Below are 27,135 nucleotides of genomic sequence, written 5' to 3'. Positions count from 1 at the left end.
GCGGGGCCCCGCCGCCGCTCCGCCCGCCTGCTCCGCCCTCGCCGCAGCGGATGAGCCCCGCTCGTCCGCCCGGCTATTTTATTTTATCTATTTTTTATTTTTTTTTTTCGCTGTTCTCTGCTGGATTTTAGCCTCCGCGGCTCGTGTCGAGGGGATCCTGTCGTTGAAGGTGCCGGATTGTTCTTTGAAGGGACGCTGCTAGTCTGCGGTTACAGGGGGACGGGGGAGCGGAGCTTAGCGAGCAGCTCGGGCTGCACCGGGGCGCCGTGGGGAGCGGCGGCCCCGCGGGCGCGGACGGGAGAGCTCGGCTTCGAGCCCGGCGCGATGAACTTGGTGCTGCCCCGCCAGATGCGCACGGAGAGCGAGGAAGCGAGAGCGATCTAAGTTTTCTTGGATTTTCTTGTGCTAGCTTTTCTTGTCGGGCGCGGAGGGGAGGAGGGCGCGGAACGGCTCCTGACGGGCCCCTCCTCACTTGAACCCCGCTCCGGGGCCGTGCGCCGGTTCGGGGGGACGGGGGCGTCGAGCGAGGCGAGGGGACAGGCGCTGGGGTTTGCATGCCCGCTCCGGGGGCTCTGCGTGCCCCCCGCTCGTGATTGCGCTCGAAGGCAGCGGGAGCCTCTCCGCGCCCGGGCGCGGGTGCGGCGCAGGGGCTCCCCCGCCCCGCGTCGCTTTGGGGGAGGCCGGGGAGGGGGGGCCGCTCTCTCGGGGCGGGCTCGCCGGGATGGAGCTGCGGTCGGAGCTGCCTAGCGTGCCCGCCGCGCCCCTGCGGGCGGCCGAGAAGTACCCGCGGACGCCCAAGTGCGCCCGGTGCCGCAACCACGGCGTGGTGTCGGCGCTGAAGGGCCACAAGCGGTACTGCCGCTGGAAGGACTGCATGTGCGCCAAGTGCACCCTGATCGCCGAGCGCCAGCGCGTCATGGCCGCTCAGGTGGCGCTGCGCCGGCAGCAGGCGCAGGAGGAGAACGAGGCCCGCGAGCTCCAGCTGCTCTACGGCACGGCCGAGGGGCTGGCGCTGGCGGCCGCCAACGGCATCATCCCGCCCCGGCCCGCCTACGAGGTGTTCGGCTCCGTCTGCGCCGGGGCCGGCGGCGAGGGAGGCGCCGGCGCCTCAGGTAAGGCCGCGCTGCGAGCCCTCGGGGCGGTGTGGCGGCGGGGAGAGGCGGCGGGAGCTGAGCGGGGCGCGGAGCTGCGGGCGGGCGGCCCCGCCGACGGCCGGGGCGCTCCGCGGGGCCCGCCCCACTGACGGTGTCTCTTCCTTCTGCCCCCCCCGGCCCGCAGAGTCCAAGATGCAGAAGTTCGAGCTGTTCCCCAAGACGCTGCTGCCGAGCCGCGCCGTGACCCCGCAGCAGGCGGGCGGGAAGCCTCTCTCCCCGGACGGCGAGTCCGTGCCCGGCACCTCCTCCCCAGATGCTCGCCACGGCTCGGGCTCGGAGAACGGGGACGGCGAGTCCTTCCTCAGCTCACCCGTCTCCAAGGGCCCGAAGGAGGGGGAGGAGAGCCCGGGCTCCATCAGCCCGCTGGGCTCGGACTCGGGCTCCGAGGCGGACAAGGACGAGCAGGACCCGTCGCCCTCGGCCGGCGGCCGGCAGCGGACTCCCATCGACATCCTGACGCGCGTCTTCCCGGCGCACAAGCGCAGCGTGCTGGAGCTGGTGCTGCAGGGCTGCGGCGGGGACGTGGTACAGGCCATCGAGCAGATCCTCAACAACCGCGGCCCGGAGAAGGGCCCCGAGGAGGGCTGGGCCCGGGACGGCGCCTTGCAGGGCCTGCCGCCCACCCCCGCCGCCGCCGCCGCCCACCACCGGCCCTTGATCGCCGGCGCCATGGCCCCGGCCATCGGCACGCTGGGCAGCCGCTCCGCCTTCTCCCCGCTGCAGCCCAACGCCACGCACTTCGGGGCCGAGGCCGGCGCCTACCCGCTGGGCACCCACCTGGGACTGAACCCGCTGCGCCTCGCCTACTCGGCGCACAGCCGCGGACTGGCCTTCATGACCCCCTACTCCACGGCCGGGCTGATGCCCACGCTGGGGTTCCGGCCGCCCGTGGACTACGCCTTCAGCGACCTGATGCGGGAGCGCTCCGCCGTGCACAAGGAGCAGGTGTACTCCAGCGGGCTCTACGGGCCCATGGTCAACAACACCCCCGAGAAGCAATAGCGGCTTCCTAAAGCTCGTCTGTGTAGAGGTAGCTAGGTAGGCGCGGGTGGACGGACACGGGTGGCTTGCTCTCCCCCGTGCGGGCGGTGGTTGCGCGCAGAGCCCGGCGCGGACAGGCGTAGGTGTTTTAAGGTGATAAAGGTGCACTTTCATTGTCCAGACATGAGTCACTCTTTGTTGCTTATGGCCATAAGCATGGATATCCTCGGCGCGTCGTGGGGTGTGCACACACACGAGCGCTCTTTCCCACACACATACATATATATATATATGTATACTAGCGAGTGTATAATGTTATAAAATGGAAATCTAAGTTATTAATGTAACTCGTAGGTGAACTTGGTATTAACGTTAAGCTAAAGGTTAGGCAGCGCATTGTAATACTTACCAGGCATATAGAAGAAACATTGTCAAATTGAAAACCTTTTCCTTCCCGCCCCCAGAAACGTTGCGGTCTGTATATAACATTGGAAAGTAGATATATTTGTAACTGTCCGTAGGACCCTGGCGCCAATGGTGTATGATGGTTTAATAAGCCTCCTTCATTTGTGATCTGCAAGAAAATTGCTTTCTTGTTCCGATGTAGCAAACTTCTTGCTGTTTCTAACAGGTAATTCTGTGTTTCCATTTCATAGAAATAAATGTTATTTTCTATTAAAAAAAAAAATCGGTCTTATGGATGGCAAGTGGTATTTTATGAGATGATGGAAGTGTGTTTTGGGAAATTCATTTGACAAGTACATTCAATATTTAAAGGAGTTTATGCAAATAGTACAAACATGTTTACTACATTTTTATCATGGTCAAACTAGATATTCTTCAGAGAAATTTATAAATAAAAACGAAGCGTACAAGCAAGAGCAAATTCTTTATCAACTGAAATTGTCAAATACCTTTATTTCTGGTTCTGGTATTTTTCTTATTTATGCCTGCAGAAAAAAATCCCCAGCAAACCTACAGAGGTATAAATTTAAGCAGGATTTCTCACTTCGGTATCTGATGTATTTTGTCATATTTAGGAAATTTGGAAGTGTTGCAAAGAGAAGCCTGGTTAAAGCAAATCCCACCTTGTGACCCGCAGGTTGTGTAGCAGCAGTCAGGTTTACCCCTCTTACTCGAAATTGGATTGTGCTTTTCTGTTGTTTTTGTGTCAAAATAAGCAAAGGGATCTATAATAATGACTTTTTTCAGAATGTAAAGGTGCATTTGCGGCAGAGGTGGATGAGCTAAGATCAGTGCAGGGAAGGTTTCTCTGTTTTAGGAGCTGTGTGTCCTTCACCCTCATCCAAGGTTAAAGGCTACTGGCTTTTTAATTTTTTTTATTATTATTTTAAAAATTTTTTTTGCAACGGTGTCCAAATATTCTCGGAGATCAAAAGTAAGAAGGGCTTTCCTGCCTCTATTTATTTCTGTATTGGGATGAGCGGGGGCAGCGGGGTGCCCCCGTGCATCCCGAGAGGCGATCCCGCCGAAGGCCGGAGCGTGACTTTCTTCGTGACTTTCTTGCCAGTCCTGGGAGTGTTTGGCCCAGGAAAACTATTACTCACAAAGAACAAGTTCAGTGCATGGTTGAATTAAGACTGTAAAAGCTCCTAAAGTTGGTTGGTATGGAAACCTGATCCCAGCGAACCGCTCCGTGGCACAGCTGGACTGTTTACTTTCTCACTTCAAATATAACTGTGTAAACATTGGCTGGGAGCTGCCAGCGCGGCTCCTACCAACCAGTTCATGTACTGGTGGGGCTGGGAGGACGGGAGTCCCTCCGCAGCTGTGCAAGGAGCTCCCGGGTAAAATCAAATTGCATCGAAACGCAATTCTTCCATCCCGCATGAGACTGATCAACTTGGATACAATTTTACCATTTTCTTTTAAAAAAATACCCAAAACAAAACCCCCAACAAAAAAAGTAAGTAAATATTGCAGATTACACCTAGGCAAATACTTTTGACCCCGGTCCATCCTGGGAGCAGCCAAATCAATATCGCAAGGGAAACTTTTTAAAGTCTCGTGTTCCAAGAGCGGGTGAAACTTAATATTACTACAATAAAACGGTTTAATAAAGAAGGGCTTTAATAGTGAGCTAATTTGATTGAGTTTCCTAATTCCACTTTAATTGGAAAAGGAGTTGTCTGTTTGGTTATAAAGTGCTAGGGTTATGTTAGACTGGGGAAAAAAAGATGGACGTTGAGCATCTGAATAAACTTTTTTTTCTATTTTTTTCTTTTTTTGCTTGGCAGCTGACTTTGTGCAGGATGGGTTTCCATATCTAGGATTATGAACGGGCTACAAAGAGCTGCTACTTAAAGAAATCAGGTCGCCACATTTCTCCTATTCTAGCCCTGTTGAGAAGGGCTTAGGAGCTGTTGATTTAACTCAGCTCCCCTTTTAATTATAAAAGCCATTCTTGTGTAGTTAGGCGAGCAGGACAATTTATCAGAATTGTTGCAGTGTCTTGGAGGTTGGCTTGAGCTTGGATTTATACAACCGACAATGGGGATCACGACGATTAACTTTCATATGGGTTGTTTAGGCAGTTGGATTGGGGGGAGTAGAAGGAGGGAGGGGGGTGTGAGAGTTTCTGATAAATTATCGTACTGAAGTAATTCCCATACATTTAAAAAAAAAGAAAGAAAAAAAATTCCGTGGCTTTGGAGCTGCCTGGGAGAGGTTCGCATACAGAAGCCTCTAGGAGAACATAAAATATTCAGGTCCCTTTTAGAGTAAAATAAAATGCTGTCACTTGAATAAAAATCGGCGGAACGGGGTATAAATTATTTGTGAAGCAGAGAGGCTGCGGGCGAGCGCTCGCAAACTTCCCTGTTAATTAAATCTTAATCCACGGGTCGCAGGAAGCGGCGGAGCTGCAGCAGCGGCTGCTGTACATACAGCGGGACACGTTCCAGAGTTATATTAACTGCACTCGTGTTTAATATGAATCAGTCCTAATCCACAGCATAATAAAGATCAAATTAGACTAACCATTTAGTAGCGAAATGACATTCCTTCACCTAAAATGAACCTCCCCGCGCCGTGCTCGCTGCGCGGCAGCCTCGGCAGCGCGGCCGCCTTTTCCAGGCCCCTTTTCCAGGCCGGCCCGCTTGGTTTCCAGCCCGAGGGGGGAACCCCCGCTACCCTCCCACGCTTCCCAGAGCCGCCTCTTCCCCACCCCTCCGCATCCCCGGCCGGCTGCCGAGGCTCGGAGCGGGCTGGTGTCGCCGGCCCGGAGTGTCCCCTGCCCGCTGCTGGGAGCACCCCCGGCAGGGAAGGGCGGTGGTCCTGCTTCCAGGCAGTGCCCTGGGCGGCCAGGGCCGGGTTGTTTTACTGGAGACCGAGTCCCGAGTGCCGCTCCGTCTTTCCCGCGGCCACGGGAGCGCTGCGGCCGCGCTGTCCCGGGACTCGGAAACCGCCCCGCATCCCGGCACTGCCCGGAGAGGAGGCACGGGATGGGATGGGATGGGTTGGGATGGGATGGGATGGGATGGCCTTTTGTGCCGGCACTGAACCAGCACAGCTGCCGCCGGCGGCACCGAGTGCGGGAACGCGGCTGTGGCCGTGCCAGCCCTCGCCCCGCTCCCGGCCATCCCTCCGAGCTCCCCCGGGACACCGGGAACCCCGCGGCTCCCGGGCTGATCTCAGCGCAGCGCCGGTGCCAGGCACACGAACTTCCCACGTCCCACCTCTGCCTCTTCTCACGGCGCGGGCATCCCCCCCGTGTTGTCATAACATCCCCATGGCAACTGCGGCAATTACTCCTGTGCCAGAGCCACAATGGGAAAGTATTTAATATATTTAAATGTGATTAAGCAGGTGGAAGAAACGAGGAGGAGCAGCTCCGTAGGAAGAGCGGGCGGAGGCTTCCAGGGAGCCCCCGGGGCTGGGGCTCTCCCGGGGCAGCAGCGGCACGTCTGGAACTCTGTGGAAGCGAGCGAGGGACGCGGAGTTACACCGGGAGAGGAACGGAGTGTTTCACCCTTTTCTGCCGCCTTTAACACCAATTGAGGCACGTGAAAATTCATTCCGATTTCCATCTCTCGGAATTTCGACAGAAATACTAACACACCGTCGCAAAAGAATATTTCCCCCCTGTTACTGTTCCTTTCCAGTTTCCCCTTTATTTTTCTCTCCTTTTTTATTAGGAAGAAAAACCAAAAAAAGGCCCACAAAGCCACTGTTAGCCGTAAGTTCGGGGAATAAAACGCACGGGGAAAAAACCCCTGAAACTGCACAAAGCTGGTTTGTATCCCACCTCCAAAACGAGCTTACTGGGAAAAAAAGAACACCTCAAAAGAAATTAAAAAAAATTAATTTAGACACACACTTTAACCTGAAAATGATGCTTTTTCAGCCACTACCCCTCACTTCTATGTAATTAGGGAATCTAGTAAGGAGCGGAAGAGATGCTGCTGAGCCAGGGAGCCGCAGCCGCTGCTGGGGCGATGGATGATGTCCATCCAGCGGGAGCTGCTGCTCCTTTCCCCGGGAGCGGCCGGGGCTCGCCGGGAGCCGGGCACTCCACCTTGGCCTTGAATTCACTGCGAAATTGTGCGGCCGGCTGTGGGTTCGGTGGGAATTACTCAGGGAAGGAGGGTGCGGTGCTGGTGCGGGGGAGGTGCTGCTAATGCGAGGGACCTGCCCCGGGGCAGGAAGAGGTTAAAGGGAGCTGCCCACCCTGGCTAACAGCGAGGAGAGCTGAAATAGCTGGAGAAGCTATACCGGCAAGAAATTCTGGAGCTGGAAAATGCCTAAAGGTAAAAGAAAGGTGGAGAGGAGGGAAGGGGTGAATTTCAGAAGAGAAGAACAGGGCAAGGGACTGGTGGGGGTCTTAGCTAATGAGCTAATGGAGAACTGGGATGCAGTATTAAGAGATGTGGAAATATTTAGGGCTCACTCAAATAAGATCTTGGTGTCTGTGTTATAAGAGTAATATGAAATTGTGTCACTTGCTGTGCATTATCTAATATAATAACATGTATAATATCCATATAAATGTGCCTTTCCTTTAAGGCTTGATTATTCTCTGGGTAAGGTGGTCCTGTATGGTGGGATTTACATTTTCAAGGAGAAGATAGGAAGTCCCTAATTTCAGATTAGTGCTCCCAGGGGTCAGGAGGCTCCTTTACAGGAACACCCAAACCCAGGCCAAGGCTGAGCAAGGGGCTGCTGGTGTAGGACAGAGCTGGGTGCTCCCACAGCCACTCACTGATTGCTCATGTGGGAGCAAGGACATGGAGAGGGATGGAAATGCTGAAGGACCAGGCTATTACTGATAGCTTCAACTGCAACTGGCTGTTTGGTAAATATTTCTAACCATAATAAAGTCTGGTTTGAGGCCTGTTCAATCCAAAAGCTGGCATAAGCACGTGTTCCTCTTCACTCCAGGTATGAATTTGGCAGAAGTGGACAAGGGCATGATGAGACACGTGCCTGGAGGATGATTCTGTTTGGAATGCTGTTTTTTGCAGTATGGGATTTACCTGTATGTGGGAGCTAGAGTCTTATCTTAGGTTTTATCTTAAATCCTTGCAAACTCTAAACTACAGGGGGAGAAGCATTGCTTCCTGAATGCCCTGTTTTGATGGCCTAGAATAGCAAAATCTTGTCATATACTGGTTTGTGGATTAATCTTCTATAAGAGATGGTGCTATGTGGTTCCTGACTTCACACAGAAGCTCTGTAATGCAGATCTGTGAGAGGTAAGGGCAGATCCTCTGGCATGCTGACAATGTGAGTATTTTTGCAGCTAGAATGAATTCAGACAAGTTTTTTTTTTTTTTTCCCTATTTTGTATTCCCTCCTTTCCGGTTTTGTATCGAGTATTTTTGCAGCTAGAATGAATTCAGACAAGTTTTTTTTTTTTTTCTATTTTGTATTCCCTCCTTTCCTGTTTTGTATTTTATTAATGTGCTGTTAAGTTTATAAAAGTTATGCTAATATTGTTTCTAAAAACTTATTTTTTTTTCTCTCAATACATGAATAGATAAAAAATAAATGGATAAAACCAAAGATAAATTTCAGAAAAAAGATATAGAAATCCCTTGAAAGAAGGTCACCCAAAGTCTAATTACCCATCAGTAGTTACAGATCTGCCCTACAGATCCTCAGAAAGTATTTGCCCGTTTAACTGGGAAAACATAATAGGTGGGCAGGATCTGTGCAAATTTTAGTAGGTTTGTGACAGCAGGGCAGGCTCCTGGGGGGAAGAGGGAAGTGGAAAGGAAACCAGAAACAGAGTAGATCTTTTCCTGTGGTCTGACAGGCAGATGGAAAGCATGAATTACAAAGGCTTTTAAAAAGATCTGCTTGTGGTTTATGTTTACAGAGAGATTTAACAAGACTGGCTGGCCTTGAGATGCTGAGGTTGTTTCTAAAATCAGATGTTTGGAAGTGAAATGGGGTACTAGCCCTGGACCAGAATATAGGAGAGGCTCACAGAAATTCAATGAGACAGAGGCAGGGCCCCTATAAACCATTCAGCAGACCCTGGAAGGGGCTTAAAGGTCAGCAGGACCTGGAGCCAGGGGAAGGAGGGGAGCAGGACCCCTGCTAAGGGGAGCTGGGTGCAGACAGAGACCACGAGCCTCTGAGCAGGAGGAGCAGGAGCAGCAGGAGGAGACAGCGAGAACGAGCCGGGATTTGTGCGGGAGGGACTCGGTGGTGAAACAGCTTTACAGGGAACAAAGGTAGCAAAACACTGCCTAGCTTCCTTGTAAGTGGGATATGGGGTATTGATTTCCTCTCATGGCTTGGGGAAGCCCGTGGTTTACCTTGGGTAGGACCTATGGATTTCCTGAGTTTTCTAAATCTCCTGCTTGCAAGGTTAGCCATAGATATTTGCAGCTAAATGAATGGGGCAAGTAGTGGAGATTATAACTTTGGAGAGCCTTTGCTTTGTAACGGGAGAGTCAGATATCTTATTCTGGCAGGAGAATCTAATTAAGGGCCTGTTCAATAGGAGTAAATGTCAAATGATCAGGCACACAGGACTAAAATTGCAATGCTCTGTCCAGTGTGCTAGAATGTGTGCTACGAGATGCCTGGCTTTTTTTCCTGCTTAGAGGGATGAATTGTGTTTGATTTCTCTAATAACTCTTTTTATCAACATTATTGAAGCTTTACTTTGACACAGAGAAAGTAATCTTGATGCAGTGGGGCCAAGAGTAGGGAAATTGCTCCAGTAAATTTGGCAAGGAACACATGGCTCCAGCCTCTCACAAAAACTCTACCCTTCTCCATGAGAGCTTCATGTGCACCAGAAGGGATCAGAAAGGGGTTCTCAGGGCCTCTTTTCCACAATGATTATATTATAATGTTCTTTCTGTTTAATGGGTGAAAAGGGTATCAAAACACCAATTGAATTTCTGTTTTCAGATCCATGGGAAATATCTGGGAACCTAAGAATTGGTAGTAGCATAAAACATAAGAATTGGATTTGGGGAAACTTAGCCCATCATGTGGTTTACAAACACAATCTGTGCCCCAAAGCACACCAGATGAACGAGTTAACCCAGCTCTAATTTACTGGGAGTGTAACCATTTCAAAATGCTCAGGATGTACCTCACACTCACACCAGGCTCCTGGAGAAGATGGCACTGTCCTGTGGGTCACCATTACTGAGGAACTTCCTAAGGGTTACATGGAAAGGTCTCTGGATTCTGATGCCAGGCTGAAATGTCAACTTGCACTGTGCACATCTCGCTTTGGCTTCCCAATCTCCCTCCTGGGAGAGGGCTCAGCCAGTTTCCAGTACCTTGGTCACTGAAAGAAGAACTTGTGTTGTCTTGGCAAGCAAGGACATGGATATCTTGGATCTGGAAAAAACTGATGCTTCAGCTGGAAAGGGCTGCAAACCTGTGTGAGATGAGGATACCAGTCTGCTTGACTGGAAGGTTTGTTACTAACCAGAACCAGGGACTGTGAGCTCTTGAGAAGGAAATGGTTCTGCTTGATGGAGGTGATAAGTGATGGGTGTGCTCCTAAAAAGAGATGAGGATACCAGTCTGCTTGACTGGAAGGTTTGTTACTAACCAGAACCAGGGACTCTGAGCTCTTGAGAAGGAAATGGCTCTGCTAAGCTGGAAGTCTGTGGTGATGGAGGTGAGAAGTGATGGGTGTGCTCCTAAAAGCAGGGCCAAAAGTGGAGCTAAAGCTGTTCAGGGAGCCTCACAGACTTTTTATTTTACTCCTCATCACTGAAATGTCTAAAGAAAGTTAGTCCTGATAAGATAGGCTGAACTGAACAACAGCAAATGATGTTCTGTAAACTGTGAAAAGCTAAGATTGACCTGGTGAAGTCACTGTAAAATGTCTGGTTTTCCCGGAAGCCTCAGCAGGGTAGATTCTGCATCTGAGGGACGTTGATGATATTGGGCAGAGGCACTCTCATTAAGAAATTGCCTGCTGGAACTCCCTCCAGCCATCTGGCATCCAAAATGCAACAGCAAAAGGGATCATGTTGGTGATTTTCAGTAAATGTTTTGCACACAGCCATCTTTGTTGACTGTCTCTATTGTTTTGCAGATGTTAATGGTATCGTGAATCTTTTTTTTTTTTTCAGCCTTAATTGAAAGACATGCTCCCCCAGTTCAAGGGTTAACTTAGTTATAACAGAAAGGAAATTGGTATGAAATTTTTATCCTCACAAACTTCTTTGGGCAGATCCTCAGATCATATGTTAATGTTAATTTTGAAATATTTGAAAATAGTTGAAATATTTGAAAACTTTTGACTCAGGCTTCTGTCATGTCTTCATTATTTTTTTCTTTTTAAATTCTCATACAAATGACTACTTCTACAGTTTTGGTGTCTGAGCTCTGAGCATTGCTTATCAGTTTTGGAAAAATAAGTTGTAGCTGATTTTCTTAAAGGTTTTGAAGGCTTTATTAGCAACAATAACCATGAAAATGTTGCTGTATATCACTCTGGTTGGTGCTATCTGGGTTTTATTTTGCCACTTATGTCAATGAACAGAGAGTCTCCTTTCCTCTCAGTTTAGTTTGAGGTGTGGGTGAGGCTCTCAGGTGTTACACTCAGGTTCTGGACTCACTTGAGCAGAAGTTTTTGTTTCTTGATAGTCCCAAGCAGAGAATATTGTTTGAAAGCAGGATGCACACAACCAAAGTGAAATTTTTATCCTAAAGGACTTCTTTGGGCAGACCCTCAGATCATATGTTAAATTTGAAATATCGAATATTGAAATATCCTGAGGTAACAGAATGCTGCTGGTGCTCAGTGGGTGTGAGCTCCAGGTCAGCTCTGAGATTAATCTGAAATGAGATGATTTTGAAGCAGGTAGAACTGATGCTTCAGCTGGGTGTGCCACACTGAAAGTCAAGCATAATAACTTCTTATCTCCAGTCTTTTGAAAGGTACAATTATCCTTTATCTTTGCAGGTTGGTTTGTTTAACTTTCACTGGATTATTCTCATGGAATAAGAATGAGATATTGCTGTTTCAGAGCACCACTGGCACCTTGCAAATGAAGGAAGCTGTAAGGTTTTGCAGTGGAAACTGCACATGGGTCTCTGAAGATTTGGTTTGTGTACTAAATTCTGCTGCTGATTTACCAACACTGTGTGACCTTGAGCTACACAAAACAATTTATTATTTTTTAAAAAGTGACTATTAATATTGACAGTCTCCAGTTTCAGCATGAGACACTTGAGACTTGAATTGCAGACTTTTGTACTACTTGAGTATTTATTTTTAATAAGGGTCCTAATTAAGTGTGCAATCTCTGTAGCAGGAAAGCTCTCCTGGACTCTGTCTTCATTCATTAAAATGTGTCAAATTCCTCAGAGTTTAGAGCAGAGCTCTAACAATGGCAAAAGAGACCCTGTGTCCTGAATGCATGTGCCAAAGAAGATGTTTGTTAATAAGTATTTGTGCAGTGATAAAGCACAGCAAACAAGGGGTTACACATTTCCTCACTTTCTGCTTCCCGAGCAGAGCCCCTGACTTCACTCAGGAAGCTGCACTGTTGTGAGACATGGAAAAGTAAAATACCCTCTGCTTTATAATAAGTCATTTCAGCTCTGTCTAATTAACACTTCTTAGTGTTAATTGTAACCCCCTGTTCTGTGTTTTTCAGGGATGATATTTCCCAAGCAGTGCTGATGAAATGTCAGGCAGAGGTAGTAATTTTGTTTTCCTTGCTATTATAACATTGTGCCATAGATATAGTTATATACAGAGATACATGCCAATCAACCAACAGAGCAAACAAGATGAAGAAGTAAAAACCTTCTCCTTGGAGAATTTCTTAGACAGACAATGAATTATGAGCTCTTCTCTACCTAGACAACTTGCAGTGAGAACAGCTATTCCTACTGGCATTCCTTGCTGTGATTAAAAAAAAATAAATTAGATGACTTGTTTTATTAAATCAATAGACTTAACAGGATGGAGAGGTGGAGTGCAAAAATACAAAATATTTTTTAATATAATCTGCAGAATCCTGTAGGATTCTAACACTAATGCTACAGAAATACCATTGGCCAGTATTTGCAGAACAGGATTTAATGAACAATAAAGACATTCATGTTGCTGGAAAGGGGAAAATCCTGTTGACATTCTAGCAAACCCATCCACCTTGGCTTTGCAGCCTGGAGGAAATGAGAGAGTGGTGTAAAAAAGAGGAAACATGAAAGTCACTGTTAAAACATCACCCTGGTGCTGACAGCACTGAAAGATCTTGCAAAAGACATGAAATAGAGCAATGATATGGGACTGCTGTATGTCACTGGTGTTTTAGTTGGATTTTTCCTTTGCAATGCCACTCAAAAATTGAAGGTGGACTTTGGTCTGTGACAAGACAGTGTGGAGCAATTGTAGTCTCATCCAAACAATCCTGTGTCTGATGGCAGCGAGAAAGTGTCTGTGATGGCTCCACATTTTATGAGCAGGCAAAACTGAGAGAGAAATCTGGCTGAAGATAAAGCCAAACCAACCAACCCCTCATGATGAAACATGGAAAAGCAAAAAGGCCAGTATGTGAGTGCCAGCTGTAGAGCTGAAAATACAATTTCCAATAACTTCTGTCATATCCTGTACGATTAATTTAATAAGCATTTAACTTTTTTTTTTTTTAATTAGGAACAGTAATGTTTTTCAAACATTTCACATTTCTCCATGCCATCCATGTAACACTTGACCTTGCAAAACCCTTGATGGCCCAGTTGAAATGCGGGAAGTGCTTTGGCAAGTTACTTTTAGGAAACCACTGATGTTTGGACCCTTGTGCCTATCCTGTAGGGGCTTATGCTATATTTCTAAACACTGGGGAGGAGGAAGCTGAAATTCTCTTTCCCTGGATTGATTGTGTTTGATATAACTAAGCAAAAAATTTCAAAACCACGTGTCTATATTGAGATGTAATGAATTGGTGGTATAGTAGAGATTACGTTAAAGGATGGCAAAACCCCCCCACTTTTTGACTAAGCCACATGGCAGCTGTTTAATCGTTTCAGGCTTTTGCTTTATGTCTAAAGACATTAACTATTGACCAAATAGTCCATTCACAGATCTGCGTATGAAGTGGTGGCTGAGTTCACTGACATAAACGTGTCAGTGTATGAGCATCTATCTATCTATCTATCTATCTATCTATCTATCTATCTAATCTCCTATCCTTGTGAATTCATTTACCATTTGTAGTTTCTTTACCAATTAAATTTTCCAACCCAGCAGTTCCCTCTGCATCGTGTCACTCATGCTGACTATGTGCTGATTTAAGGTTGAGGATAATTTAGCAGGGCTGCTGATTATGGCAAACTTATTCTCAGGAGATCAATGAGAAATGGGTGTTTTGTGGTGAAGTTTGTTTTGTGGAGATTAGAAAGATAATGGTACAGATGCAGATTAGAATGGGACATTAAACCCAAAACCATTGTGTGTGTGAGCTCTGTGAAATCCACACTGCAAAGATAAGATGGGAAATCAGGGAGTAGAACATGTGGCTCTGGGTCTGAAATCTACTTTTAGACTTGAAATACCTGAGCTAGACCTGACCTTGAGAACCCCTGTGTTATTTCATGCACATTAATGCTCTCAGTGACTTTCATACTGACATGTTTCCCATATTTAAAAATTTTGCAGTCTATGCAATAAAAACATTTTTCCCCCCTGTGTGCCTTGGACAGCTCCAAGAATTAACTAAATATTCAGTAATAATGAGTTACAGCTCCTTTTGTTTCATGTTGGTGTTGAAAAGCAGGTGAGCATTAGTATAGTAGAGATGCTGCTTGAACATGGAAAGGTTAGTAATTTCAGCACAGTAGAATTGCTGGTCAAGCATAAAGTAATTATAATTAAGAGAAATATAGCTGAGAAAAAAGGTGTGGAGTCTTTTATTTTCATTTAATGATCTTTCCTGGGAATCTCATGTTGTTTTACTGACCTGGATGAAGACCTGAGTACCATACAGCAAAAGTCACTATTCTCAATTTCCCTCCATCCTCCATCCAGCTCTTTCTTAGGACCAAGCAGGTTTACACATGTGTAAGCTATGAATTCCTTATCTTTCTAGAAATTCACCCCAGCTTACAAGGACTTGCAGAAGGGATGCAAAATATGCATGTTGAATTTTATCTTATTTGCTGAAACTCTGTCAAAATGAGAGCTGACTTATTTAGGAGGGAAGCATTCCTCACTGAGGAAAAGCAAAAGTTTTGACAGATCATATAATACAAGTGTCAGGGTTTTCTGCAGTAACATGAAAGAGTCATGTGGTCATGAATAGTATAAAATTAAGGTACTGGGCATATCTGGTCCCTATAATTTGTGTATTCTGTGTTAAGTAGAAGATGTCACCTTGGATCTTTTTTCCTCCATCTTTCCCTTATACTTTTATTGTTTAGAAGTATTTTAAAAAAAAATTGCATATTTCTCCCTTTATGAAAGAATCACAAAATCAGAAAACTGCATCCTCAGAAAAGATTTTAAAAAAGAAGGCCAAAATAAAAAAAAAATCCTTGAATCAGAATGGTTTGAGTTGGAAGGGACCTTTAAAAGTCTTCTCCTTACTCCAACCCTCTCCTTACAAAAAACAGAAACATTTTCAATTAGATCAGACTGCTCTACATCCATGTAGATGGGCATCTACAACCTCTTTGGGCAACCTGTTTTGGTGTTTCATCAGCCTCATAGTAAAAAAAAAAAATAAAAAATTCCCTATATCCAGTCTGAATCTACCTTCTTTCAGTTTAAAACTGCTGCAATAGGTCCTATTAAGAAGCCTGTCCCCATCTTTCTTATAAGCAACCTTTAAAATTTCTTTATATAGATATAAAGATAAAATATTCTATTTTAATAGAATATTATAGTTGTACCCAGTGTTTAGTATTTTATTTAAACATCATTGTCATGAGAATATTCTAGCCAGAAACTGTATGCCATGTTCTGGGCAGAAGACTTTTAATGAATATCTCACAATCTCACAAAAAAAAGATTTATTTTTTGTCCTTCTACAGCAATACTATTTTCTCCTCCACCTATTTTGTACTTTAATTGTCACGTCCATCTTAAACAGAATCTCTTCATCAGCTCTGTCCCTTGCTCTGGCTGCTAAGCCTGCAGCCCTTCTCTCTAAGGCAGGTAGCAGATTCCTGTGGCTGCACATGAGACACTTCTCAACGTGGTTTCTACCTCGTTGCCATTAAAATCCCTTTGGCAGAAGTCCTGCCAGGCACTGTTTCTTCAGCCTGTTGTTCCTGAGGTACCAGGCAGTGTTGCAGGGTGCTTGAAAGGGCTCAGGAAGCAGCTCCTCTCCTGAGAAGGACTGGAAGAGGTGATCAGGAGAATTCTGGGGTTGTGACAGTAGTGGTGTCCCCTGATCCTCTTTGTTTTAACAATCATGTCTCAGACTTTAAAGGTGCCTGCTGAGCTCTTGTTCCAGTGTCAGCAGTGGAAGTGCAGAGGTTGAGGGGTGTCCCCTTTGCAAGGAAATGCAGAAGGAAACCTGGTTTGGGCACCTCGTTGTGACTGAGGCAGGCTGGGGTAAATGTCCTGTGCTGCAGGGAGCTCCCGTGGGCTCAGGGGGAGTCACCTGGGCACAGGTGTGCTGGGTCCTTCTCAGCCCAAACTTCCCTCCTGTGGAAGGGAACTCCCAGCTGGAGTTTGAGAGAGAGAAAGGAGAACAATTACTGCACCTAGCAAACCTGAGCTGTGAGTGCTGCCTGAAGTTGGTGACTTACTTTAGTACTGAAAGGATCTTTGTCATCTGAATCCCAGAGTCCTGTAATTCCTCAAGAACCTTAAAAACAAACTTTTAGCCATCTAGCTGAGGAAGAAAAAAAGTCATCAATCTAAAGGTTTGATGAAATGAAGGGAATGACACGGCTATTAAAATATTATGTTTGAAGCAGTCCAAGACCAGCTCTGACTTGTTTTTCAGGAGTCCAGGCTGGCAGTACCAGAAGACAGGTTCTTGCCAACTATCAGAAACTGGAGGCAGCCAGTGTCTCTCAATGACTTCCAGGTTCCAAAGTCTTAAATTTAAATAATTCATGTGGTTAATGAATAATAAATTTAATAGTAATGATTAAGGCAGATGACTCTCTGTTCAGTTAATGGTCACAGCCAACTGAAAAATGTGTGTGGTGCATACCTGCTGCTCTCCTCCCCTAAGTTTGCAGCATTCAGCCCCTGACAAGTTTGTTTAATGCTGTGGATGGTTCACTTTGCCCTCAGACAGTGCTTCACCCTTTCCCACCCCACACCTGCTGCAGCAGTGCACCTGCTGGACAGTTTGTTAATTTATGGTGCTCTGTGCCCTTGTGCAGTGAAGCTCCAGAACCACAATTTTCCTTCCAGCTGCCGTGGGTGTGACGTGCTGCTCCCTGCTGCTCCTGCAGTTGTTGCCTGCTCTGTGGCAGTGTCCAAGGCCAGGATCCTGCTGGCCCCAGAGTCCATCCCAGTGGGAGTTAGAGCAGCCCAGCAGGGGTGTGCAGAGAGGGCAGGGAGGCTTTGGAGCGGGGTCCCTGCAGGGCTCTGGAACAAGAGGGAAAATTCCCCATCTCTTATCTTGCTCCTCCCTCCCACCCCCACCCTTCAGCCCCTTTCCTCAAAGAGGATTTGTGCAGTCTGCAGATCACAGAGCTTTTTTCTTCCTCCTCACCCTGCTCCTCCATTCCATGTAGTGTTTGTTTTCCTGTGCTGCCTCCTGTTTGCTCCATTTGAATACTGTGAGTCTGGCACTGGGTGTTTTGACCAGTGGATGTTGTGGGGGCAGCCTGGGGAGGAGCTCCATCAGCTTTTGCTCTCCTGCCCTGGCTCAGGTTTCTCAGGCTGAGACCTGTGCACAGAGGGACCCCCACTCCCATGGGATGTCACCCCATGGTGGGGGACTGGCTGTCTGATGGCAGGAAGGAGGACCTGGGCTTGCTTTCTTCTGCTGACAGCCAGGAATGAGATGGGGTTGACTTTGCTCCTTTGCCATTCCAAGCTGGTTTGTTCATCCCAAACCAGAGATGATGGGGATGATGTTCATCCCAAACCAGTTTGAGAGTGGCATAAACAAAAATATTCAGACACTGACACCATTGTTTCTGAATTACTTATGGCAGTGGGAAGCAGATCAAACCCTCTTTTCACGCCTGTTGTTATTTTTTATTAATTAATAATTTTACTTCTGTTGACTGAGCAAAACTCCCATTAAACTGCCTTTTGCAATTAATGGGTTGGAACCATTTGTTCCAGAATGTTGCTTGGAGGTTCCAGCACAATGCTGACAGGATTTGCTGCCTGCTGCATTTAACCTCAGTTTCTTCTCCCTTTCCATGGAGCTCTCAGAGCTCAGTCAGTGGCAGGGCCTGAGCTTGGCTGCACCTTTCAGTCAGGCTCAAAACACACAGTGGCTCTTTCCAGCAAAATGAGAAGATGGAATGGGCAAATCGAGTCCTTAAACTCCGTGAAATTCTCTCCAACTTCCAGTTATGTATCTCACCTAAAGCGCTTTTGCAGGGCTGTTTCCCTGTTTGCTGCTGTGGCAGGCTGGATCCGGGGCTTGTCTGAGCAGTGTCTTGGTTCTGCTGCCACTGTGTGGTCAAAGCTGGGCTGGTGTTTCAGGTATTTTTGTTTCTCTCCCTGATTTGTGATGCAGAGTTCTGGCATCCCACCCGGGATTCTCCTCCATGCCCCTGTAAACCAGCAGTGACTGAATTTGATGGATTCTTTATTTGTGTTGGGGCAGCAGCCAGGGACACCTGTGGCAGTAAAGATGTGTTGTGCTGGGGGGGGGTCTTAGGCTGGGAAAAAACCCAACAAATAGCCCCTAAGTCAGCTCTCAATTTGATATTATGCCTGTATGTAACAGGTGAATAAAAGTGGCATGGCAGGGATAAACCTCCAACAGCTGCTGTTACAGACTTGGTTGAAATGCAAGCAAAAAGGGAAGGCTGTTCAGTGGGATTTCATTAATCTCACTCGTGGCAATTTCCAGAGCTCAGACACACCCCAAGGTGGAGGGGGGTGTGTGAGTTCTGCAAACCTGGGATTTTCAAGTTAAAGAGTCACAGATCTCTTGCAGTTGTTGAGGTTTCCAGCAAACCACAGAAGCTTTGCTATCCAGCAGTAAAGCACTGCAGCAAGTAATAAAATGCAGGTGTACTTAACAAGAAAAAAGCGCTTATATTAGGTTTGCTTTTCAGAAAAATCATACAGTAATCGTTTATGTTTTGCCAGTTTGGTAATATCCAGGAGGTTTCTCAGTCATTAACTCACTTGAGTGAATTAGGAAAGTTTTATTGTAGTAATAAACAGTGATATGTCTCTTCAGGGACTTTCAAAGCAAGTGAAATAGAAAACATAAATTACTCTGTGGTTTGCTTCTGCATTCCTTGCACATTCAGGATTTTCACTGGCTTTGAGGAATGCAGCAGCAAACCCCAAATATTTGTAAAGAAATCAGGGTGAAAAAAATTTGCCTTGAGCCCAAAGATTAGAAAAAAGTAAAATGTCAGCACCAGAAATTCACAGAGGGAGGAAATTCTTGCTACTAAGGGAACAGCAGCTGAGAATGTCATGCAATACTTTTATTAACACAGTATGAAAGGCAATTTAAATAACTAAAAAGGCCTATTTCTGCAGTTTTCCAAAGCCCTTATTTAATTTAGGTAAAAACAAATATGGCACAAATGTTAAACCCATTTGCAATCATCTGATGACCTCAGATGCAGTCTCAGCTTTATCCTCAACAGCGAGTGAGTCTCTCCTGTCTCCCCCTTTCTGTGCTGCTCCAAGCCCAGTGCCCTGGGAAGGGATCCTCCCTGTGGGTCTGGGCCATGTGCAGGCTGGGACTCCTGAGCACACCCAGCCCCTTCCCAGCCCCTTCTTCTTGTCACATCTTGCCTCTTGCTGACTCCTTCACAAACTGGTACATTTGATTCTTGATTTTTTATTTTTACAGATATTTTTATTTATTTATTTTGCACTGATCTGGCTTGTGGAGTGAAGCATGCAGTGGACTGCAGATCCCTGCTGGAAACTCGACTGCACTTGGTTACTCTGACACAGACAAAAGGAGGGGTCAGCAGTAAATCCTGCAGCCTTCTGTGCAGGTCTTAAAGTTGGTTGGAAGCTTTGTAGTCAGAGCACTTCCAGGGAATTTTTCTGCTATTGGACTTGCTAAATGAACCAAGTTCCAACGCATTTCCATAATTTATGAGACTTAGGCTACAGGTGGCAGTTTAGGCAGAGTAGTGGTAGTAGGATTGTGATGCAGATGACTGACACGCAACATTTGCATGTACTACGATTGCAGAAACCTCATTTCCTTTGGAAGCTGGGCTAAAAATAGAAACCCTTTCCAGTGCCAAACTTTTCTGTCACAACTAGTAGAGGCTTTTTGCCCATTCATGAGTGTGCTGAGCTGTCATGCTGCCTCTGTGCCAATATGTTTACTTAGCACTCTGGTTATCCTTTCACTGAATTGTGTGAAATGCTTTCAATTTACTGTGGCTATGAGGAATACAGGGAATAGAAAAATGAATTTATCATGTGGATCACTTTAGCTTGGGTGGTTTTGGTTGTGATGATTTTGGTTTTTGTCCTGAAGAAAGCTTTGGTCATGTCCTGTGTAATATTTTCCATTTTGCGGTAATTTAGTGTAAGGAATAAAACATTGTCACCTAGTGGAGGTGACACAGGCTTAAAGCACAGCATGATCAAGGTGGGTCTGTGTGTGCAGGCTCAAAATAAATGGTGGTCACCTCGCACAAGTTTCTTCATGGAATCTCTCTGCCTTTCTCCCTGTTTGATCCTAATCCAGGAATGCAGGCCCAAGGGTGCAGAGGAACGAACCTGTCCTTTGGGGCTTTGCAAATCACCCTGCAGGTCTGAATTCTGCTGCTGTGACTGCGGGTGGATTGAGGGTTTGCTTTAGGGTGAGTCAGAGGGATGTGACACTGGCATCCCGCGGGGCTGCGCGCACGAGGGTTCATTTAAACCAACAAAAGTGTCATTCACGCCTTTCCCAGGGCGATGTTTAGGGGATGTTTAGGGACTTCCCAAAGGAGGCTGAGACAGCCCTGGAGCCGCGCTTGGCCACGGGAGGGCGGCAGAGACTGCGGAGCGGCGGCCGGGCTGGGCCGGGCAGCGGGGACCCCTGCGCTGTGCCTTTGGGGTCACTGCTGGCCCTGGGCTGTGCCTTTGGGGTCACTGCTGTCCCCTTTGGGGTCACTGCTGGCCCTGGGCTGTGCCTTTGGGGTCACTGCTGTCCCTTTGGGGTCACTGCTGGCCCCGGGCTGTCCCCTTTGGGGTCACTGCTGTCCCCTTTGGGGTCACTGCTGTCCCAGGGTGTCCCCTTTCAGGGTCACTCCTGTCCCCCTTTGGGGTCACTCCTGTCCCCCTTTGGTGTCACTCCTGTCCCCGTTTGGGGTCACTCCTGTCCCTGGGCTGTCCCCTTTCAGGGCCACTCCTGTCCCCCTTTGGGGCCACTCCTGTCCCCGTTTGGGGTCACTGCTGTCCCCCGGGCTGTCCCACCAGGGCCGCACCCATTCCCCTGGGCTTCTAGCCTTTGTGGTTGAGAACCCAAACCCAATTCCTGAAATGTGGCCCTTTATTAGAAGTGATTTTTGATTTTTTTTTCCTCCTGTGGTGGTGGCCAGTCCATCCCTGCAGTGAGTCTGTAATGGTGCCCCAAGGATTTGTGTCCTCTCTGCTGGCTCCGTGCAAGGAGCAGAATGGAAGAGCTGGAAAGGAGCAAATCTGTCTGCACCTGTAAAAGGCTGTCACTGTGATTGCAGTGGCTGCCAGTGGCACCAAGCACTAAACAAGAAGCAGCAGGTAGATGAACCAGGCAGGTGATGGGAAACCATCCCATGTCTGGCATGGTGTGGGCACTGAAGGAGAAGATGGAGTTAATTTCTGACCCCAGTCTGGCAGAGGTCACTTTGCAAGCAGCAAAATCTTCTATCCTATTCCTCAGTGTGTGAGAGAAGGAGGAGAAAAGCACTGGCAGATTATGGCTTGTGTGGAGGAACTGGATACAGCTGAAGTGAGTTTGGTGGAGCAAGAAAGATTATAGTGGATGGATTGATCAAAGTTTGGAAAGTATTTAAGATAAGTAGTAGTGTGGCAATGCAGAAGTTCTGAAGGTTTTTGGGTAACAAATCATGGTGATTATTCCCATTGCTGTAGCCTCAGCCCTGTACCCAGCATTATCAAAGCACATTTTACACAGAAGATGAATCACAGACAATATAATCTGCTAAAGGTGGCGCAGCCACAGTATTGTGTTCATACTCTGAGGATTAGTTTGTAACTTCCCTTGGTTCAGTGGGAGCAGGTGTCCAGGGGTTTCTGAAAATCTCTGTGAGTCTTTGCACTTTTACCACCTTAAAACCTCAAAAACCTGCCCCCTAGTATCTTATAACTTGAGATATTTATATTTCAGTTTTGGAGAGAACTAGCTCTGAATTCTGCAGAAGGGAAGAGTGGCAGCATTATTATCGGTGGCATTTATTCTCTCTGAGAAGCTTCAGATTACATTATTTAATATCTGTTTTATCTGTGTTTCAGAACTGATTTTGGTGTTACAACAAAGGCAGACTTGTCTTATGAGAATCAAAATTATACTTAATTGGATTCTGCTTTGGGAGTTTCTGTCAATCACAGAGCTGCGTGAATTGGAAAAGACACACGACTGCAACAATGATGAACTTCTCCAGAGTCGCTCTGAGTGCTGGGGATCACACTTCATAAAGAGATGTAGTATCTTCAGAATAATTGTATTGTTCTAAAGGGTATCTTCTGAATACCAAAAATAACTTAATTTTCTTTGAGGGCACACATGAGGAGGAGACATTCTTAGACTGAAGGTTGTGAATATTTCTGTATTAGACTTCTCCACCTGAAGCAGCCTTGACTGCCTTCCTCCATGTGTAATTCCTGAGAAAAACAAACAAATTGAGAATTCCCTGTCCAGCAAACAGCCTGCCTTTGATGCCAACCTGCATATCTGTGCATCATCTAGAGGAGGCAGGTGGTAAATTAGCAGCAGGTACAGACTGCTAATGAGTGAATGTTTGTTGTTCTGGAATATTTGAGCTACTTATTTTAAGTACATACCAATGCTGTGAGTTTTCCCATGTTTATGTAGCCACGTAAAGGAAGCCAGATCCATTTTGCTATTATATTCCTGGTTTATGTTTCTGAGTTGAAGTTTAATCTTCCTTTATTCCTGGCTCTTACAACTGGGCAACAGAAAATACAGAAATACAGACTACTTCTACTTCAGAATATGAGCCTTTAAAAGAGCTTTGAGTACTTCAACATATATATATATATGTATATATAATTTATCTTAAGGTTTGTAACTCACTAATTTAACTTTTTGAAGTGTTGGAGGATTACATTTAAAGAACAGGGTTAGTTCAAAATTCACTGCACTAGAGATCTCTAACCTTGAAGGGCAGACAATAAGGTTTTTTTGCACCCCTGTAGACTGTTAGCCAAAGTTAATATTCCCTTTGCTTTTATCTCTAAATTGCATCAACTGTTTCCAGTGACATTTAACTTACATATGTGAAGGGTTTGGCATTTTTAGATTGTCAGGGTGTTATTGGATGAAAAAGCTGATTTTGTCACGGGACATCTGTTTTATTGTTAATTAGATGAAATAGGAAAGACATCAGAAGAGTACACACAGAAACTATTTCATAGTTCCTGTTTAAAGTCTTACTCTGATCCCTTGAAATTAATGATGCTTTACAGATTTTCACATTTTGATGTGAGTTTCATTTAGGAAGTTTTGGGAACAAATGACAGAGAGTTGTTACCCATCTGTGCCTCTGTCTTTACAATTCAATTATGCTCTGCCATTGTACAGTCTCTCCTTTCAGAACTACCACAAGAGAGAAAACAACCAAGGAGTTCATCTATCATTTAAAAAACCCAATCTAACCATAATAACTTATATCATCATCACAGCTCATGTTTTGTACTTATCAAAGTAAGAAGTGCCCTATCACAATGAGTTGATCTTTTTGACAGCTGTGAACTTGGTGTTAAGATCCTGTATTCTGATTATTCTGATGATGACCTGGCTTTTTCTTTTTCCCCCATTCTTCTTTTTTTTTTTTTTTTTTTTTTTGGTCACATTGTTGTACAAAGGCTCAGGTAGACCAGATTTTCTCTGTTTTCAGTCATTCTTAAGGATTTGTTCGGGTGAGAAGCAGGGTATAAAATACACTTCCCAGGAGAGACAGAGAAATTGTAGTTTGTGATAACTGGTGATAATATGTCATATTATTTCAGGATGAAGGCAAATGAGATCTCTCATGGGAATAAGGGAGAATAAGGCATTAAATGCAGTATTCATACTGGTGTAACATTGTAATGGTATGCAAGATCAACATGAGATGAGGGGAGACACCAGATTGATGTGGTTGCATCTTTCTCACAGTAATGCTTCTGTAACTTGGGGATGGAGAGATTCACAGGAGCAGTGAGGTGTGTGGGGAGCTGTTTCAGTCCTTCCTGTTCCCTTTGCTCTTGAGCCCTTTGCCAGGGGCCCAGCGTGGTCTGGAGAAGAATTTGGTGATGGAGAAGCAAAGGATGCACCCTGGCTTTGGCACAGCCATGCTGAGGAAGCCTTCCAGCTGGAAAAGGGGGAAAAGCTCTTCTGCAGCTCCTGTCTGGAGAAATGTGAGCTAAAGAATACAGAGACTTCAGAGCAACTCATGGCTGCACAGTTGGCATTAGGCTATATCCAGGCTCACTGAGTGCTGGTGGGAGAGGGAGATAAGGATGAAACTGGGAAAGTAGAATTTGGGGATGGGGAATAGCTTTTAAGTCCCTGAAGTGATGTTAGCAGGAAAGTGAAGTGACTTCAGATATGCAGTCCTTGGCTGTGTGCAGACAGCTCCTTTCCATCCTTGGAAACAAAGCCCTGATCTCCTGAAGCAGTTTAGAGGGGCCCTTTGCCCCCTGTGCCCAGGGATGTGGATGGTTCTCAGTGGGAGCTGCACGTCCTGAGCAGCCCTGTGAGATGAGAGACCCATCCAGTTAGGGCAGGGCTTTGTGATTACTCTGGGGAATGCAAGAGGAATTCTGAAGAGGAATGCTGGAGTTACCTCTCTCCTGGCTTTGATGCTATAGAACCCTTCAATAATGGAGCAAAATCCCTCAGCCCTCCCCAAGACCTTCACAGATGTGGTCAATGTGGTCTTCACTGGCCTTGTGAACATATATAATGGAAATTATATGTGCTCTTTAGAGTGAGGGTCCTGGCCCTCTACTTCACTACAGAGATGGATGTTGTTATCCTATTCCTAGCCCCAAAACATTATTAGTTTTTCTAATACGTAATATCCATTAGCTAAAAATATCCATCCATTATTCTCAATGCTGTACCCCCTTCTTCCCCTACTTTTTGTTGTGGAATTCATGCTAGGGATAAACTTGGCAAAACACTTTCATTAGTGTGACTAAGGGAAGCTTACAACTTGTTTCATTAAAATGGGAGCAAGATTGATACCCTTTATTAGTGAGCTGGAGCAATCCCTGCCTTTTCTTCTCGAATGCTCCATATCTGCTTGGCTCTGGAGTGCACAATCTTGATGAATTGTGAGTTAACTTAATGGAGAAGAAAATGTGTGTAGAGCTGGGTGAGGGCAGAAGGGAAAAATACAGATGAGAATCAATGAAAGAGAGAAGAGACTTGACGGAAAATGAAATGGCACCTTCCCAAAAAAGTTGATGAAGAGAAAATAAACAGGTGGCAAGCAGGCACAGAGAATGGCAAGCAGGCTCAGAGAGGGAATGTAGGAAGGCACACAGCAGTGCTGAGGGGACAGATGGATCACAGGCACAAGGTCAGCTTTTGATTTTTGAAGAATAGAATGTATGGGAATATACAGACCAAGGACATTTGTTCTGGCCCACCTTTGCTTAAATTAAGTAAGAAAAGCTCCAAGTGAAAAGATTCTTTCCCTGAGGCATAGGATCTAAACTAAACACTAGAAATTTACTCTATTAGCAAAATATCTCAGACAATTTTTGAATGATAGCACTTTTTCCTGTGATTCCAGACTCAAAACCAGTTGCTTATGAATGGAAGGATTTTCAGTCTGTGGATTTCTGCTACCTGGGATTTCAGAGCTACATTTTGTTACTCTGCTGACTAAATCAGTGCTATTACTTCTGCCAGGACTGTAGTGACAGTCCAGACTGTCCTGATGGCTTATTAGCTAACCTCTGATTTCACAGTCTGCTGCTGCTAATGTGTCAGCCAGAAGAGACCTGGCCTGGCTTTCAGGGTTAGAAATTACCAGGAGTGGCTGCTGGGGGTGAGAGGGGGAAACACTTCAGATTTGATCTGCCCTCATGAGGAAATCACTGAGAGACAGAGCAAGAGAGCAGGACCTGAAAAACCAACGTGGTTTTGCACGAGAGAGTCAAAGAGCCTTCAGCTCCAGGAGCTCTGTGCTGGGAAAGGCATGCCAGGGCCATCCTGGGAAAGCCCCAAAACTGCTCCTTCTACATCTTTCTGATCTGGAAAACCCATTTGTTTTGGGTTAGGGCTAGATTCAATAAATAAACCTCAATTGCCTATTTAAAAATATATTTAAAGATCAGCACAGTAAACTGAGCACAAGAGCAACACCTACATGACATTCAATACCAGTGTGCCTGTAACGAGCATTAACATCTAATTTTCAGGGTGCCTGTAATGTGCATTAGCAGCTATTTCCATGTTGCACATGGAAGTTGTGCACCTCAGGGTGATATATAATTTTTTTTGTGTAAGGATAAATATTTTTTAAGAAGTTGTGCTGGGACAGATATTGGTGTAAAGATGTGGCAGATATTGGTGGCAGCTCTGTTCCTGAATCAGGATTTTGAGCACTCAAGCCCATGACAAGCTCTGTGTTTGCATCCAGTGCTGGCTGGAGTGTCTAACTTATAGAACATTAGAAGCTATGTAACAGTTTCTTGAGGTCGACTATAACAAATAAATAGTGGCTTATGCTGGGTTTTATTTATTTTTCCCTTTTTGAAAAATATTTCTTTTACCTTTTTCTGCACTTTTAAGGCATCCTTTATATCTCTCTTGCAGATTTTTTACTCCTCTTTGCAACCCTGGGAACTAGAAATTGCATGTGATGAGATTCCCATGCAAATATTGTGTTTGAGTACCTGGGAATTCAGGGAAAATACCAAATATCCCAAAGCCATGATAAAATCAATCAGTACTCAAATCAACTAACAAAAGGTGCAAAAGTTTAAAAAAAAAAGAGGTGAAAAAGTAAAAAATCCTTCCAGCCTCCCCAAAGCAGCTCAAGTGGGACTAAATCTTTAATGATGGAATCTTAGATAAAAGACTAAAATATTTATATCACCTTTTTAACCTGAATTTTATAGCAATGAAGTTTAACATATATCTTCTATTACCTTTGTCAAGTTTATGACTAGCTCTCATTTATGGATCCCTTAAATATGTATAAGACAGTTTTAGTTATCTTGTTTACATGGGTTTTCTCT

General features: G+C 45.9%; 1 protein-coding gene across 1 annotated transcript; it reads left to right on the top strand.

Moving 5' to 3' along the window:
• Positions 1–721: 721 nt before the first annotated feature.
• Positions 722–2,957, top strand: DMRTA2 (DMRT like family A2). Its single transcript, XM_039711820.1, has 2 exons — positions 722–1,112; positions 1,279–2,957. Exons 1-2 carry the CDS (start codon positions 722–724, stop codon positions 2,154–2,156), a joined length of 1,269 nt encoding a protein of 422 aa, XP_039567754.1. The 3' UTR covers positions 2,157–2,957.
• Positions 2,958–27,135: the final 24,178 nt, after the last annotated feature.

This window comes from Passer montanus, unplaced genomic scaffold (assembly GCF_014805655.1).
Source record: "Passer montanus isolate IOZ18808 unplaced genomic scaffold, ASM1480565v1 scaffold25, whole genome shotgun sequence".
NCBI lineage: Eukaryota > Metazoa > Chordata > Aves > Passeriformes > Passeridae > Passer > Passer montanus.
The sequence above is the reverse complement of the archived record's forward strand: the minus strand, read 5'-3'. Positions and strand labels throughout refer to the sequence as shown.

Excerpts from the sequence above, each read along its gene's own strand:
- DMRTA2 (XM_039711820.1), top strand. The coding sequence starts at position 722 with ATGGAGCTGCGGTCGGAGCTGCCTAGCGTGCCCGCCGCGCCCCTGCGG. Across the intron at positions 1,113-1,278 it reads GGGAGGCGCCGGCGCCTCAG|AGTCCAAGATGCAGAAGTTC; the intron begins GTAAGGCCGCGC and ends CCCGGCCCGCAG.